Below are 19,214 nucleotides of genomic sequence, written 5' to 3'. Positions count from 1 at the left end.
CCCTCTCCTTGTAATACCTGTGTCATACCCATGACATTATACAGAGTTGTGTCCTGATATGATACAAAAACAAGAGCACACACACACTTATTTATTTATTTATTTATTTATATATGCATGCGCATTATTAGAATGTTGCAATAACATTTCTTACAACATTCTACTAACTTTATCTTCATCTAAAATATAACATTATACTTTTTTTTTTTATCTAAGAACATTAAAAATTTCCACTTTTCGAATCATGATTAGAAATGTAATGCTATTATTATTTACAGTATTGCAGAATATACAGCACACATTCATCCATTGTCTTTCAGTTGTCCAATTTCAGTCATATTCAATCAGTCAAACTCCATCAAAAAGTAAAAATCAGGCAGCCCTCATTTAAACTGATACCAAGCAAAGTGAATTCTGAAGCAGCAGCTTTTCCTGATGGACAGTTCTCCAAGAACAGGGACAGTTCCTCTGAAAATATTACACAAAATGTACACAAAACTTCCTGTAAGCAGCGCTCTGGGTTCAAGACAACATCTTGAGTCAAGCATTTACAATGGAACTAAATAAAGAGGTAATTCTGAAAATTTAAAGCAGAAATCCTTTATAATTATGCTTTTGCTAAAGCAAAAAAATTGCATTATTTTAGTTTTTTAAATTTTAGTCAAGTTACCTTTATTTATATAGTGCTTTAAACAAAAAATATTGTGTCAAAGCAACTGAACAACATTAATTAGGAAAACAGCGTGTCAATAATGCAGAATGACAGTTAAAGGCAGTTCATCATTGAATTCAGTGATGTCATCTAGCTATATAGATATTTGATGTTTAATTTTGTGGAGTGTTGTTATGAGATTCCACTCATGCACATTTTCCTGTGTCTGAAGCAACAGTTCATCCAAAAGATTGGATATGTGCTCAACCTTTAGGTCATCCGATATGTAGATGAATTTGTTTCTTCATCAGATTGGGAGAAATGTAGCATCGCATCAGTGTCCCATCAATGGATGCTCTGCAGTGAATGGGTGCCATCAGAATGAGAGTCCAAACATTTGATAATACGGTCCAAAAATAAACAAATATGTATTTGTATTTTGATGTGAGAGACAACAGGAAATAGATTTTTTAACTGGAGGAAGTGTTATTATGGATTATGGACTTGTGTTTTATCTGGAAGCAATGGTTTGATATTAAAATTGCCTTGTTGGATTAATTTTTGGACCAATCGGACTAGGCTATATCCTCTGAACTCTAGGTGGTGCTGTCTTCAAACTTTTCTGGCACCTTCAGGAAATCCTAATTATTATTCCCACCAAATTTTGTGCCAATGCATCAAAGTGTTTATATGGTGTAGTTTAAACAAAAACTAAAATTTGCTGAGAATTTACTGTTGTTTAAATTATGAATTTAACTCTTTCCCCGCCAGTGTGTTTTTTTTAAACTTATTATTATTATTTTTAAGTGGCCAAACACCACCAGCATTTCTGATATTTTTTCAAAAATGTCATGGCTTCCAGAATATTTTGTTGAATGAATATCTGAGGATGCAACACACAAACATAAAGAACAATTTTTTTTTTGAACGTAAGTTAGTTCTATTTGAAAAAAAAAAAAAAAAGCAACATTTTGATCAAAAAGCTGAGAAAATCAGATTTTTATTAAAGACTACATCTGGATCATATTCATTTTTTAATGATCAGAGCATAGATGCAGTAGATTGCTTCCATCAACGCCCCAAAGCTTCACAGTCCTTAATGTTTCCGGGATCCACATTTCACTCGGTAACATAAGGCAGTTTTCATTTATATGCTCTTTATGGTTAATGATCGCATTGTTTTTCATATGCATCTGCTTTCATAAGAGATCACTCGTTTCTGCGTCTTCCTCACCTGTGTTTGTGATCAGTCGATTGGACTCTTTCAGAAGATTTGTAATAGCTACCAATTCAAGTCATGTTTGGGGTAGGGAAAGAATTAATTTTGGGTTGGTTTCATCTTCTGTCTTCTCCAGATGTTAACTGATGGATTGAAGTGCTGTGGATTATTGTGATGTTTTTATCAGCTGTTTGGACTCTCATTCTGACGGCACCCATTCACTGCAGGGCATCCATTGATGAGACACTGATGCAGTGCTAACAAATAAACATTTATTTGAATGTTTAATGGCGCAGGAGTCCTGTTCCGTGAGCCACCCTCATCATAGCGAACCTCTGATGGACTCTGACATTAGTTGGCATTTTCCTCTTCTTCTTCCTCCTCTTCCTCACCACAGAGATGAAGATGAGCACGCCGAGCATGGACATGCTGATAGACACACACACGCTGAAGAACAGCAGGGGCTTGTTCTCCGCGATCCGTGTGCAGAGCTCGCAGCTCGTCCCGTTGTCCGTGTCCCAGCAGGTCAAAGGTCGCTGGTCAGCTGTGGATGGGAACCCGCGGTGAGTGATGATGTCCCGGTACACGCTGACAGACGCTTTGGGTCGAGAGTGATGAGCGGCAGAGCTGAAGAGACCATACTTGATATCATGACGATGGTCCTGAAGCCTCCAGACATAAAACCCTTTCAGATTGACGCCGTCCAACTCACGAGCTGCTCGGAGAACAGAGAAAGAGTTGAATCAATCATCACTAGCACTATTTATAACATGTATTTATTTCAGTTTAGAATGTTAATACAATTTAAATGCATTTACTGTAAATATATAGATGCTATTTCATATCTCTTTCCACACAAAACAAAAAACATATTTAGATTTTTTTTTTTTGATGGTTCATTTATTTTATTGATTTATTTTAGATTTTAAATGATGCATTTATTAATTTTACATTTTTTAAGCTTCTGTTAATATTTCAATTACAATATTAGCATGGTCATGGTTCAAGTAAGCAATTTTTAGTGCATTTTTGTCGCTGCTGTTGATATTTTAAAATGATTAATGCATTTTAATTTAAAACATTTTATGATGTAGTTAATATTTTAAATAATTTGACATTTGCATTTTCATACTCTGATGTAGGCCAATGGTCACCTGGTACCTGGTGTATATATATATATATATATATATATATATATATATATATATATATATATATATATATACATAGAGAGAGAGAGAGAGAGAGAGAGAGAGAGAGAGAGAGAGAGCATTTTGAAATTTAAGAACAATTTATAATTTTTTTTAAGAACAATTTATAATATTTTATGATTTAGTTAATATTTCAATAATTTAACAACACATTTGCATGTTAATGGCTCTTTGATGTCGGTTAATGGTCACAAAATGCAGTTAAACTTTTTTTTTGTGTGTTTTATTTTAATATTTTACAATTAATCATTTCCATTCTAAAATTTAATGAATAAGCATATTCACAGTTCTCTTAATTCGGTCATCAGTCACATGTTACAAACACGCCAAGTTCCACCTCTACACAATCACAGCGCACACCCTCACCTGAATACTAGTCATCACCACCTGCTCCTCATCATCCACTCATCAGCGCTGCACCATAAAAGCCACACAAACACACTCAGTCATCGTCCGGCAACTTCATCTCCGGTGCCCTCTGCCGTCAGCTCAGGCTCCCAACCACGGCCACGCCGGCCGCTTACCAGGTCTACACAATCACCAGCAGGCCGTTAAGCAAAAAATATGTACGTCACTGTGTGGGTCCCATATCCCTCCAGACAGGACTTCTACACCATGAGGAAATCCATCTGCTGGTTCTGGAGGACTCCACCTCTGACCTAATCCTAGGGCGCCCATGGTTGGAGCAGCATAACCCTGTGATCTCCTGGAAGACCGGAGAAATCCTGAAGTGGGGCGAAGCTTGCTTTCAATCATGTATCTCCGGCTGCCCTGTTCCCTTGGAACATCCCCCTGAACCGCTACCAGTTTACTCCACATCCATTGAAAGCCCTGTCGAGAACCAATCCATCTCCATTCCCCAGTACTACGCTCACCTTCAGCGATGTCTTCTGCCCTACACGGGCCCCCAAGCTGCCTCCACATCGGCAGTAGGATGGTGCAATAGATCTGCTGCTGGGTGAACCAGTGCCAAAGGGACGGATATATCCCCCATCCGTTCCCGAGGAGAAGGCCATGGAGGACTACATCAAGGAGGCGCTGGAACAAGCCAACCACTATTAAGGAACTGCAACGATTGCTTGGCTTCGCCAACTTTTATAGACGATTCATTCAGAATTTTAGTACAATCACCAGCCCTCTAACCAATCTTCTCCACCAGAAGCCAAAATCTCTGTCTTGGACTCCTGCCACCACCGAGGCCTTCCAGGCCCTCAAGCAAGCCTTCACGACCGCCCCACTCCTTGTACATCCAGACCCCGATCTGCCATTTATAGTGGAAGTGGACGCCTCAACTACCGGAGTGGGAGCGGCCCTTTCACAGCAGCAGGGGACTCCCAGCCGCCTCCATCCATGTGCCTTCTTCTCCAGGAAACTCAACCCGGCGGAGGTAAACTATGACATCGGGAATAGGGAGTTACTTGCCATCAAACTTGCCCTGGAGGAGTGGAGACATTGGCTGGAGGGAGCCAAACGTCCGTTTCAAGTTCTCACTGACCACAAGAACCTGGAATACCTTAGAGCAGCCAAGAGACTCAACCCCAGACAGGCCCGCTGGGCGTTATTCTTAACCCGCTTCCAGTTTTCCATCTCCTACCGCCCAGGGGCAAAGAACGTAAAGGCCGATGCTCTATCCAGATGTTACGTACCCGAAGAAAGGTCAGAAAACCCAGAACCCATCCTCCAGGACAAGGTCATAGTTGCCCCTATCACCTGGTCAGTTGAAACTCTTCCTCCTGCCGAACCTCCTAACAACACCCCACCGGGTTGCCCACCAGGACACCAATATATATCCCCAGGACACAGCGCACTCCACTTATCCACTCCACCCATACATCACTTGGCACTGGTCACCCAGGGGTCAATGAAACCCTCTCGTTGCTACGGGAATGCTTCTGGTCGCCCAACATAGCGTCGGATGTCAGAAGGTACGTGAGTGGATGTACCAACTGCGCCATGTCCAAGAGTCCTCGCCACCTACCATCTGGCAAACTCCATCCTCTGCCCGTTCCCAATCGCCCGTGGTCACACCTAGGGGTGGATTTCATCACGGACCTTCCACCCTCTGACAATAACACATGTATACTAGTAATTGTGGATAGAAGGGCCTACCCACTGCCATGGAAACGGCAGAACTGATGTTTAACCATGTATTCAGGTACTTTGGCATCCCAGAAGACATTGTGTCGGTTCGGGCCCCCAGTTCATCTCCTGGGTATGGAGAGCGTTTCACTCCCTCCTAGGTGTGGCTATCAGCCTGTCCTTCGGCTATCATCCACAGTTGAACGGGCAGACGGAGAGGAAGGTCCAGGAGATCAGACGCTTCCTCCGTACCTTCTGTCACGGCCACCAGAACTCCTGGAACCAATTCATGGGGTGGGTCGAGTACACACAGAACTCACTCCGTCATACCCACCAACCCGGTCAGAAGGTCTGGCTGTCTACCCGGGACATCCGCCTGCGTCTACCCTGCCCTAAGCTTAGACCCAGATTCATTGGCCCGTTCACCATCACCCAGCAGATAAATCCGGTCACTTATAAACTCCAGCTTCCCCCTGAGTACCGGATTCACCCTACATTTCAGCGCAGGTTATACAGTCAAGGACATCCTGGACTCCCGGCGGCGTGGTGGGCAGCTGGAATACCTAGTGGACTGGGAAGGATACGGTCCAGAGGAACATTCCTGGGTCCCACGCAACGACATCTTGGATCCCGCCTTACTGGATACCTTCCATTCACCCCAACCGACCAGCTCCCAGGGGAAGAGGACGCCCACCATGTCGTCGGGGTCCCCGGCCCTCAGGAGCGGGCCCTGGGGAGAGGGGGTACTATTACAAACACGCCAGGTTCCACCTCCATACAATCACAGCGCACACCCTCACCTGAATACTAGTCATCACCACCTGCTCCTCATCATCCACTCATCAGCGCTGCACCATAAAAGCCACACACACGCACTCAGTCATCGTCCGGTCACGTTTGCGACAAGATCATTCCTGTATGCTTAATATTAGGACTAACTCCTCTTCTACTCTCTCTAAGGATAGCCTCCGAAGATACCAATTCCCCTAAAGTGCGTGTGTGTGGTTCCCCTACCCTTCCAGAAGTCACTACCTTCCCGGCACGGATTCCAACGCCCATCCACTCCTCACTATCTGCTCCTCTGCTTGTGTCTTTAATAAACAACTTCATCTGTTACTCCTCTGTCTCCCGAGTGATCCGTAACATCATATGCACGTAAACAAATAAAATATTTGATCAGTGTTTTATTTTGACATTTTTAAATGAATTATTTTTATATTTTATTATAATTTATTAATTCTAACTGAAAATATTATGATTTGGTTAATATTTTAATTTAACACAGATGCATGTTCAGAGTTCTCTGATGTAGTTAATGATCACATGATAACAAAATATTTAGTAAAAATCTTTTTTTTTTTGTATAAATTTATTTTAATTGTTTTTTATTTTACTTTAAAGTAATTCATTTATTAATAGCCAGTGTTTTTCTCAGTTTGGAAAGCTCTGATAGCACACACACTGTTTGTACGCAGGTAAAAATAGGTGTTGTTCACAGCTTTATCAAGTGATCTGTCAGAAGGCACACAAACTAAAGCGTGAAGCGACGCTGACTCACATCCGCACAAACACTGTAAAAGCAGACGCACTGGGCTCAAGGATCATACAGCATCCACATGACACCCGTGTGTCCCTGTGTGCTCATAACGTCTCAAAGGTTGCTCATTAACAGCTCTAAGACAGAATTACAGCGGTGCGACCTTTGACCCTGATGTCAAACCTCAGAGGAAGTGGCTGATTATGCCGCGTAAAACAGATAACACTAGATAACACACACTGCTGCGCTAGCATTCTGCAAAACAGCTCTTTAATCTCTAATGTTGTTATCAGATATAACGAGACATGTTTCATAATTAGTGCTCTTTGCTGAGGCAAGGATCGTTCTTTATATTGCTTATATTTAAGGATTATACATTTTCAGCACACCCCATATTGTCATGAAGAACAAAATATATCGTATATCTCAAAATGATTTGAGGGAACAAGCTGTCAATGTTTTGCTTCAAATCAAATGTTATTCAGTTCTGATTCATCTCAGAGGTGGTTGGTTTGGTTTAAGGAATGGAAAATTGTTTTATAATGCTAAAATAATTATGCATTATGCTAAAATAAAATAAATAATTAAAAATAATGGGAATTATGGAAAAGTGCTAAAAGTGGGGACTTGCTTTATATATGGCAAATGAAACTAAATAATAATAATAAAAAAATAATAGTAATCAATAGTAATAGCAATAACAAAAATAATTATATAATACAACAAATTAATTATATAACTGATATGTAAACTAAATATATTATATAATATATAACATTTTAAATAAATATTTATATTTTAAATAAAATATTTAATTATTTATTTAATATTTAGTTTAGGGAGAAATGTAACAAAAAAAAAGAAAGAAATAAAAGAATAATTTAATAATAATATCCGCAGTAATAACAATAACAAGTAAGAATAATACAATAAAATAATAAAATAACTTTTAATTAAACTATGAAATATTTAAGTGAAGTGAAGTGAAGTGAAGTGAAAGTGACATTCAGCCAAGTATGGTGACCCATACTCAGAATTTGTGCTCTGCATTTAACCCATCCGAAATGCACACACACAGAGCAGTGAACACACACACACACTGTGAGCACACACCCGGAGCAGTGGGTAGCCATTTATGCTGCGGCGCCCGGGGAGCACACGGGGGTTCGATGCCTTGCTCAAGGGCACCTAAGTCGTGGTATTGAAGGTGGAGAGAGAGCTGTTCATGCACTCCCCCCACCCACAATTCCTTCCGGCCCGAGACTAGAACCCACAACCCTTCGATTGGGAGTCCTACCCTCTAACCATTAGGCCACGACTTCCCAAAGCGTGCTATATGCTATATTTAGATGCTATATTCAAATTTAATTCTAACTATATAATTGAATATTAAAAATTATTAAAAAGACAAAAATGTGCTTCTAAAATTCTTAAATAAATATTCAGATTCTGATTCATATCAGAACTGTTTGGTACATTTTAAGGAATTAAATATACATTTTTAAATTCTTATTATGAAAATTAATTGGGAAAAGACATAATGGAACCAAACGCTAAAAGTGGGTACTTACTTTACATATAACAAATGGATAAAAAAAAAAATTAATAAAAAAAAAAATAATAATAATAATAGTTAAGAGGTTAAAATGATGAAATGGTAAAAATTGATAGCCTGAATGTACTGTAAGTCGAAATTCTAAAATCCTTCTATTCAGCCTCTGCTCACCCTTCAGTGCCTCCTGCAGGTAGCTCCTGATATAGCTCTGTCTCAGCTGGTCATCATGAACCGCATGATCGTCCACCCCTGCTGCCGTGACGATGATGGGGAGGCGATCACCATAGTGATTCCTCACCCATCCCAGCATCCTGCGGAGGCCCCAGGGCACGAGTGCCTGTCCCAGGTGCGATCTTGGCCAGGTGGGATCCTTTGTCCGCGAGCAGCCATGCTCCAAGTTCAGTGGCTTCGGGTGTTTCCATGGCGACACCAAACACGTCGTGAAGTGATTAAGTGCGATGAAATCGAGTGCCCCTTTAAGCTCCGCCCTTTCGTTGTCGGAGAAGCCAATCAGAGTATTGCCACGCCCCTCATTCCCTTCACCAATCAGAGGGTCGAGAAAAATTTCCAGTTCGAACTCCAAAAACTGTTGCTGGGCGGATTTGTGAGATTCTAAAAATGGATTGGCCGGTTCAACCCAATCAGCATGAAGAGCCAAACTAACAGCCCCGCCTTGTTTCTGTCTAAACTGCGCATCATAAATGTGCCACGCCTTTGCGTGCGCTAATAGCAAGTGACGTGCCACTGTTTGTCGTTCCTTGGCATACAAATCATTTAACCGGTTTGGCTCATTAATGGTGATCCACGTCGACACCAAGGCTCCAAATTCATGAAAGCAAAACACAGCATACTTGACAAATGCTTCCACAACGCTAGCGTTTCTCCATCCGCCGTTAGCGTGTAGTGGTTGAGGTAAACCCAGTGAGGACGAGAGGTTGCTGGGTTGATACAGGATCACGACCGGATGGATTCCTCTGCGCTGGAGCTCCATCAACAAACACCTGTAGAACCGAACCTTCTCTGGGTCAACAGATGCCGGGTCACCGCCGGGCGCAAGCTGTGTCCAGTCTAGAGTGAAACGGTAGTGCGATGACCCCGTGACCCCCAGCAGGAAGAGGTGCCGCTGGATGAACAGGAAGTCTGTGCACTGTGCCGGCCGTGTGTGAAGCAGGACTCCAGTGACGGGTGTGAGAGCACCGTTGCCCGACAGGTTCCAGCGGTACAGCTGCGGATCGGTGAACTGAGGCGAGAACGGATGCAGATGCACCTGACCAACATGACGAGAAAATAATATCAAACATTCTTAAACAGTACGAGTCAAGAGGTTTCACATGCACTGAAACCTGGAAATAACCTAAATAAACCTAGATAAATTACTATTACGTTATTTCAGAAAAATATGATAAAAAAGCAACATATTAGACGATGTTAACGGTTCACAAAATAATTTTCATTTAGTTTGACCACTGTTCTGCAGAATAAAACAGAATGTGACTGGATCCATTCGTCAAAACTGCTTAAATAATACAGATTATGTGTTTTTTCCTCTTTCCTCACCTGTAATACTGACTCGGACACACCGAACTGGAAGTCACAGGGGAATCGTCCCTCGATGTGTGGCGTGTTTTCGGCTGGGAATCCGTTGTCTCTGACCAGCCTTCTGTAGAAGTGAGCGCTGGTCTTCGGGACTCTGTGGCGCTCAGCTTTACTAAAGTCAATGTAGAATAAACCTCTCCGTATTCTGTAACCATCATTCCACTCAAACCCATCCAACAGACTCCAGGCCGTGTATCCGAACACACGCACTCCATCTACAGAAACGGCTGAGAGGACAAAGAGGAACGTTATGGACAAACTATCTTTCATATGTCCTTAAATTCATTCAGCGTTCATCCCTAGTGCAGATTACACACAACTCAGAGAAGTGCATCTATATTTTAATCATTAGTGTGTTATGGAGATATATTGTGATTCTTTTATGCATTTGTTTCTTTTAATTGTGATGATTTTGGCTCATATTTAACAAAAACCCACCAATTCACAATCTCAACTAATTAGAATACTTCATAAAAACAACAAAAAAATAAATAAATATTGGCCTTCTGGAAAGTATGTTAATTTACTGTACATGTACTCAATACTTGGTAGGGAATCCTTTTGCTTTAATTACTGTCTCAGTTCGGCGTGTCATGGAGGTGATCAGTTTGTGGCTCTGCTGAGGTGGTCTGGAAACCCAGGTTTCTTTGATAGTGGTCTTCAGCTCATCTTCATTGTTTGGTCTCTTGTTTCTCATCTTCCTCTTGACAATAGCCCATAGATTCTCTCTGGGGTTCAGGTCTGGAGAGTTTGCTGGCCAGTCAAGCACACCAACACCATGGTCATTTAACCAACTTTTGGTGCTTTTGGCAGTGTGGGCAGGTGCCAAATACTGCTGGAAAATTAAATCAGCATCTTCAAAAAGCTGGTCAGCAGAAGCAAGCATGAAGTGCTCCAAGATTTCTTAGTAAACGGGTGCAGTGACCAACACCAGCAGATGACATTGTACCCCAAATCATCACAGACTGAGGAAACTTAACACTTCAAGCAACTCTCCACCCTTCCTCCAGACTCCAGGACCTTGGTTTCCAAATGAAATACAAAACTTGCTCTCATCTGAAAAGAGGACTTTGGACCACTGTGCAACAGTCCAGTTCTTCTTCTCCTCACCCCAGGTAAGACGCCTCTGACGTTGTCTGTGGTTTAGTAAATTCCTTGACACTTCCTTGCCTCAGTTCATTCCTTGTAAAGTTCACTCAAATTCTTGAATCGATTTTGCTTGACAATTCTCTTAAGGCTGCGTATCTCTCGGTTGGTTGTGCATCTTAACTTTCTGTTAACATGCTTGGATACAGCACTCTGTGAACAGCATCTTCTTTGGCAATGAATGTTTGTGGCTTACCCTCCTTGTGAAGGGTGTCAATGATTGTTTTCTGGACAACTGTCAGATCAGCAGTCTTCTCCATGATTGTGTAGACTAGTGAACCAAACTGAGAGAACATTTTGAAGGCTCAGGAAACCTTTGCAGGTGTTTTGTGTTGATTAGCTGATTGGCATGTCACCATATTCTAATTTGTCGAGATGAATTTGGGGTTTTTGTTAAATGTGAGCCAAAATCATCACAATTAAAATAACCAAATACTTAAATTACTTCAGTCTGAGTGCATTGGATTTATTTAATGCACAGGTTTCACAATTTGAGTTGAATTTCTGAAATACATGAACTTTTCCACAACATTCTAATTTATTGAGACACACACACCTCGCATTACTTGTAAGATGAATGACTTCATAGTATAAATGTTCACAGTGTCCTCAACTCCAACAGAAGCATCAGAAAACCATCCGTTCTCTGCTATCAGCACCTGCGGATCACCGTAAGTCTGCTGGACCCAGACCAGAACGCTCCTCAGGTCCAGATTCACCATCAGCCCGAACCGGGCCAGTCCTTTACCCACCTTCAGCGTCTCCCGCTCAAAGGCCAGAGAGAAGAAGTCTGCAGTGCCCTTCATCCAGAGCCGCTCCTGCACACTGAACTCTGGGATTACGCCGCGGTGCGAGGCCTTCAGCGACTCGGGATAATCTCCACTTCCATATATGGGCTCTGCGAACCAGCCAATCACAGACTCCATGGTCTTTTGACAGAGCTCCACATTGGCAGGCGTGGCCTGGCCGTGAAGAGGCTCCACCCAATAAGAGCCGAGGGTGATGGAGACTTTACCATTCTGATGGGGTCTGAAGAGTTTGTCGTAAATATGCCACGCTTTAGCATGAGCCTGCGGAGACACCAAAGCAAACCCTCATCAAAACTGAAGCCACTGGTCAGATTTGAGTAGAAATTACATGAAGACATAGACATAATGTAGAAGAGTCCATGTCTTTATTAGTCTAATTATCAAGTAAATTAAAGTAAAAATTATAAATCTAATTTATTAAATAATTGTATTAATTAAATTACACTGAATCTTTGTCATGTAATTAAAATTACATTTAAGAATAAAAGTTAAACCTAATAAAACATATACAGTAGACACATTTCTGCTGTGTTTTTCCCCAAAACATTTTCAGTGCAATTAAAATTACTATGAAGAATAAAATCAAATAAAATTAAATTTTCAAAAAATGTGTCTATTGTCATTAAAGTCAATGCAAAAATAAAGAAATAAAATAATGAATCCTTATGGCTTTAAAAATAGGCTACTTATACTTTGTGTTCTTCAATTTATTATTATTATTATTATTATTATTATTATTATTATTATTATTTATAGATAATTAATCTTGTGGACTAGTACTAAAAAAGGACAATACTAATTAAATAAACATAAATCAATAGAAAATAATATCAAAAATAGAAAATATAATTTATATTTATAAAGAAATTATTATTTAAATCCCTCCTCAAAAATGTAATTACAGTAAAAAACATATATTTTAGAAAGGATGTAATATTTACTTAATTCTCATGAAAATAATTTCAATTAAAAAATAAATGTCTTTAAATATATGTTTTATCTTCTTTATGTAAAATAAATAAATAAATAGATTTTGGTGTAAAAGGTGACCAGGATATTTTATTTACAGAACTATTTAAATGTTTCTACCTGTATCTTAATTTAGTTTGTGGTTATTGGAGGCTCATGAATCCCTAAATATCTCCTGACACACAGTCTGACATGCTGCATTATTTCTGCATTTACTCTTTTCACACCCGACCTTTGACCTCTGACCCCATACTCACCCTGAGGAGGTTGTGTGCTGCTATGTAGGGGTCAGCGGGGTCTCCGGTCACTCCAGGAGCGTGAGCGCCGGTCCCATAGCCCTGGAGAGCCAGGAGATATGGGTTATGCATTGTAATCCAGAAGCGGACTTCGGCACCGAAAGTTCGGAAACAAAACGCAGCGTAATCTGCAAAAACATCCGCCGTGCTTCGGTTGAGCCATCCTCCAAACCGCTCCTGCAGGACCTGCGGGAAATCCCAGTGAAACAGAGTCACGACCGGCTCCACATGAAGCTCCTTCAGCTTCCCGATCAAACGGCGGTAATGCTGCACTCCAGCCGGGTTGGGATTCGCCGTGGCATCCCCATCCGGGAAAATCCGTGTCCAGGATAAAGAAAAAGCATAGAAGTTCACACCTAGATACTGAACTGACTTCAGATCCTCCTCCCATTGGATGTAGCTATCACTGGAGGGATCCCTATGATGAGTAAAGCGATCCCAAACCGACTCACCCTTCCCATCCGCATCCCAGGATCCTTCGGTCGGGAATGCCGCAGACCCAACACCCCACAGAAACCCGCTGGGAAACACACCAGTCTGCAGGAACGTCTCGTTGAGTGGCTGCAGCCACAGTTTAGATGCTTTCCCCTGGACCTTCTCAATCGTTCCCCATAAAATCAATGCTAAAGAGACGCACACAAACAAACCACGAAACATCGTAAGAGACCTAGAAGAGCACAGATCCGCTCATCGTCCTCCACTGGAAAACCAAAGCATTACTAATAAAAGAGAGAGAGAGCGACGCACATAAACACTGAAGATCTGAGAGTGCAGGAAGACGGAGCTCTGATCAATGATTAACATGAACTCTGATCCTCTCATGACTTACAGTGTCTGAGAACGAGAGAGAGAGAGAGAGAGAGAGAGACTGATGATGGATGGAGAGAGAGAGAGAGAGAGAGAGAAAGGAAAGGAGCAGAGAGAATGAAGGATGTTTTATCTGGCAGATCAATGGAGTAAATTTAATTTGGCTTTTTCTGAAACACACTGATGGATGTCTCTATGGGCCCTGCAAACTATCTTAGATCACACCTTTCATACTCTATTCAATTTATATATCAATATCCACCATTTCCAATATTCATCAGTATAAAAACATGTATTACAATTAATTGTTATATTTAAAAATAAATACAAGATATATTTAATAAAAAACGTGAATGTCCTCAAAACTGGCTTGGTTTTCGATAAGATGCAAAATATTATGTATCTAATAATAATAATAATAAACTAATCGATAAACAGAAAAAAAAACAACAATAGACAAATAAAATAAAAATAAATACATTTTTCTGAATCATCAACAAATTTTTATTAAGTAGAGATTTTAAACAATCACTAATTACTGCTAAACTATAACTTTGCACCAAATTGGTTTATTATTTTGTTTATTATTATTTTTTTTGTTTGTTCGTTTTTATTGCCAAACCAGCATATTAATGCATTTTAGAAAGAGACAAATAGCAGTAAAAATTACTGACAACCAACTCATCAATATAACAAACATTATATAACATTTTTCATTTCAATATTTCATAAAAATATTGCTAGTAAACTTCACATATAATTTAAAGGAATGGCAAGACACTGAATTAAATCTAAAATTGAGAAGTAGAAAAGTAGTATCTTGTTGTATAATATACTTCAATAATCTGTTTTATTTACATCTGTTTTCTTTAAATTGAAATATATAATTTTAACATACTGACAGAAAACATTTCAAACAATAAACATTCAGTTAGCAAATTTATTTAACTCACTGTTTGAATTATTTTAATTAAAAAAATAATAAACTAATATAAAGAGAAATTATATATTATAATTTTATTTATTTATTTCTTATTTAAGATTCAAAGTTTAGGTCTGGGATTGTGAAAAATAAATAAATAAATAAATAAATAAAATTTATTTTTACTTACAAGGCATTTGAAAATAAATTAATCTAAAACTCTTGTAATGTGACCATATAACAAAGAAAAAGGTGGAAATCTGTAAGTTGTAATAAAAATCCTAATAAAACATGTAACATATAAGTGAAAATGTATAAAGAAAACCTAGATATGAACATTTATTATTTGCTGTGAATAACTTTCAATCTCTGCAACACGTGCATCTGACCTCGCTTTCATTTCAAGCTGTCATTTCTGAAGAACAGCTTCAATATCCCTCTAAAGACGTTTCAGACATCAGACCGGAAGACAGGCAAACCGCTGCAATGAAAACAACAATAAACCTTTGCTTTACATTCAGGGTTGAAGATCAAACTCAATTGAAGTGGATGACAGCTCCAGGACATGTGATTGTAGTTTTATAGGCTCAGTGCTGCGTGCGATTGTGTTTGGAGACATAATTTGAGCGTCTGATTAGATCACAAGACTGTTCAAAGACGATGCTGAACGAAAATCAGCTCGAACAGTGGAAAACAACACGTGTAACAGCAAAACAAGAGACACAAACACAGAAAACCTGATTTTCTGTCTTCAGTGCCCTACAAAGACAACATCCTGTCTGAATACAACAGCTTTAGTGAGTGAACTTTAACAACTCGACTCACATCCAGTAAAAAAATCCACATATGAAATATATTGTCATATGAAGTAAAAATATATAGAAAAATATGTATGTTATGGTATGTGTAATACATTTGTGAACATATTTCCGTTTCTATCTATCCATCCACCCTAAACCTGTCAATACTAGTTGATTTTGTACAGGTAATACACATAATGTTTGTGTGTGAAAGTATATATGGCCTTGTATATCACAATATCAGCCTTGATATGTGGCAATGTATTTCATATATTAGATTTTTATATAGGATTACTGTTTTAATCTGCTAAAACTGTGGCTATAATTGCACATAATTACCTCCATCCTTCACATCAGGAGCACGTCGTTGTCTGGTGCTTTAAAACACTTACAATTCTTTGGTAAAAGACCTAAAGTTCAAATAAAATATTATGGTTGCTTAACCACACATATGTTTAATAGAGACAGCCTTCGATGGTGTTTGGTTAACAGCATTAACTGTGTTTGAGGTAAATAATGAACTTCATTTTACGGTTCCTCACAACAACATTATCAGAAAAATACAGACTGTACTCTGAAATTTGTTCAGAGATGGATATCTCTTATTTAAAGATATCAAGTAAAGTGATAAACGTTGAAAAGAGCAACCAAATCATCTGCTGGTCAAATATGGTACTGCAAATTCTGGCAAAACGAGTCAAACATAGTTGCGCAATTATTAGGCAATGATTTATATGTTAAACAAACCCTTTTTGAGATATTTATATATTTAAATATACAAATGTTAGAGCACTGTAAGACAAAAGTTCACAACAAAGCAGCACATTGATGTTTTCTTTGATGGAGAATCTTTCATGCACTTGTCATGAATACTAGTCAAATTATTAATTCTATATGAGGATCCATATCTGAGAGTGAATAACCTGGTGGCTGGCAGTAAGTGTCTGACGTTCGGTGAAGTGAAACATCAGAAAACACAGAAGCTCAGGGACATCATTTAAATGAGATTTCACATAAGACACATCTGAAGTCAACATCCAGAGCCAATTTAAACTTAAAACAGGAAATGAAATCAAGTGTTTTTCTCTCTTGCAGAAATATGAATATGTCTGGATGGTGAATGGTGTCTGTTTATGTCACGTATTTCCACCCATTCCTCATTCTGGCCATAAAGCGCATCATAGTGAATTAGTCATCTCAGAACCTGTCCTCCATTCCCCCAGCCTCAAACTGACCTCGGAGGACTTAAATCTGTTGCAGAATCGCATCCAGACACTGAGCGCCAAAGACTTTATCCCAAACACCACGACTCAACTTCCTAAATCTGTCCTGGAATATACCGGAGAACATAGACATGGATACATTTAACCCTAAACTGGCTTTGGAGATCTTGGTCACACAACAAACTCCAGAACCTCTTGGACCAATTGTGTCTGCTTAAGGCGGGACATCTGCGGTTCTTAGACTTGTCATCCAACTTGTTTTCCATCATGGCACTAGGAAGGGAATTTTTCACCTTGACATACCTGCAGTGGTTGGATTTGAGCACCAAATCAATCAGCAACCAATAATTCACTTACACGACCAATCTTACTCTGAAAATGCTCTTCATTATTTCACATGGGCTACAGACCTATCAGGAGAACAGTCTTACTGGTGTAACCGCCAAAAAGTCCATCACTGCATTGTCCAAAAGCGACCTTGATATTCCAATCATTGATGATGTTTTTGCAGCATTTTGCAAAGAGGTCGAATTTACTTTGGTGGACAGCTGAATGTAGGTCATCCAGCAGATGCACTGTCGAGGAATCCTATGCAGTGTTAGCTTGGATATAACCTAGCACATTTTAACAAGCGGTGTAAACACAATATTGCAGTCTTCAACTCAACAGCTTTCTTTCTTGTCAAATTTAAGTGCAGAGTCAAAAATAACCCTAAAGTCATAGAAGCCAAGGTCCAAATCCAAACGTTCCAAAAACCAACACTTCAATCTTAGAGTCATTTAATTTTATATACAAAGTGACTTACAAATGAGGACAACAGAAGCAATCAGTTGTAGTGTTAAAATAACTAAAATCAGATCCAAACCAACAACTTTATAAACTTTATAAATACTGCCTATACACATTTTAAAAATAAATAAATTAGATAAAAATGACAAATACATACAACTAAATTTCAAAACTTAAAATTTAAATGAAAAACAAAAATTAAAGCTAAAAACAATTACAAATATTAAAGAACAAATGGTATAAGATTATAATAATGATTATAACATAACACTAAACCAAACACACAAAAGAAAAACTACATATGTGTATGTACAACAACAACACACGTTTACATACACATTTATATAAAAAATTATATATATATATATATATATATATATATATATATATATATATATATATATATATATATATGATACAAATCTGATGGAAGGAGAAAGAGAGAAAACAAAAGAGGGCCTATAACAGATCCCTGTGGGACACCCCATTTACATGCAGTAGAAGTGGAAGTGATCTTATAAAGAAATTGTTCTCCCTTCAAGAGAGAATCCAAACCAGTTTAGAGCTATTACCCAATGCCTACATATTGCTCAAGATGTTTCAGCAAAATAGAGTGATCGATAGTTTACAAAGACAAACCTGCAGAAGCTGTCGGTAAGATCCAACTCCCTTCATTCGCCTTTACCGGGAAACCTCAAGACTTGAAAACAGAGGGGATGCACTTCCATGCGTTTGTTTCTTACAGCCAAAACAACACAGACCGGATCAAATCTCAATTTCTTTCCAAGCTCAAAGGTAACTGTGGATTGCAAGTGTGTCACCATGAGCGGGACTTCATCCTGGGAAAGATGATCATTCAGAACATCCTCAAAAGCATCAAGCAAAGCTGAAGGTGCTTCTTCGTGGTCTTCGCTCATTTCGTCCAGAGCGAATGTTTATGTTCTGCATCATTCTCATTCTGCCATTGTATCTCATTCCCTCAAAGTAATACCAGCTGAAGTCTAAGTGGCCACCGGAGGGAGCCAAGCAGAAACTGGGCAAATCTCAGAGCAGCTCTGCAGACCGTCCTTCCTACTCTCAGAGAGAAGAATGATTCGAGGAAATTTAATTTAATTTAATTATTTTACAAATAATTTAAAGCAGTTGTTCTCAACCAGGGGGCCTCAGCAAACTTCCACATGGCCTCAAGGTGACTTAAAATAATTTAAAAGTCAAAAATCAAGATGTTTATCATCCACCCCCACAACCTGGAATATGGAGTAATTTAATGGACTAAATGAAATAAACAATGGAATTATTAAATATATTATGGAACACTGGAAAAAAATAAATAAAATAAAAGTTCAATGAAATGTAAGCATGAATAAAAAATTATTTGATTATTGTTTCATTATTATTATTTATGCTTACTTTCCATTGTATGTTTATCTTTATTACTGCAACATTCCATGACGCAAATAACGATTTTATTATATATTTATTTTATTCTGTTAAATAACTCCATACTGGAAATATCATGTAGGTTAACAAAAATTAACTGGAACTTTTATGAAAAATATATATTTATATATATATTTTTCTGATTATATTCTCAAAATATTTTT

The 19,214-nt window shown here is 38.8% G+C and overlaps 1 protein-coding gene and 1 pseudogene across 1 annotated transcript; one reads left to right on the top strand and one right to left on the bottom strand.

The window, feature by feature from the left end:
• Positions 1 to 1,436: 1,436 nt before the first annotated feature.
• On the bottom strand, positions 1,437 to 13,862 carry klb (klotho beta). Its single transcript, XM_026225712.1, has 5 exons — positions 13,031 to 13,862; positions 11,552 to 12,065; positions 9,811 to 10,076; positions 8,425 to 9,520; positions 1,437 to 2,586 (listed from the first exon to the last, which is right to left on the bottom strand). Exons 1-5 carry the CDS (start codon positions 13,724 to 13,726, stop codon positions 2,156 to 2,158), a joined length of 3,003 nt encoding a protein of 1,000 aa, XP_026081497.1. The 5' UTR covers positions 13,727 to 13,862; the 3' UTR covers positions 1,437 to 2,155.
• A 2,835-nt stretch (positions 13,863 to 16,697) lies between these two features.
• Positions 16,698 to 17,544, top strand: LOC113058031 (uncharacterized; annotated as a pseudogene).
• The last annotated feature ends 1,670 nt before the right edge of the window (positions 17,545 to 19,214 follow it).

Source organism: Carassius auratus, chromosome 39 (genome assembly GCF_003368295.1).
Source record: "Carassius auratus strain Wakin chromosome 39, ASM336829v1, whole genome shotgun sequence".
NCBI classification, from domain to species: Eukaryota; Metazoa; Chordata; class Actinopteri; order Cypriniformes; family Cyprinidae; genus Carassius; species Carassius auratus.
This window is presented reverse-complemented; position numbering and strand designations above follow the sequence as displayed.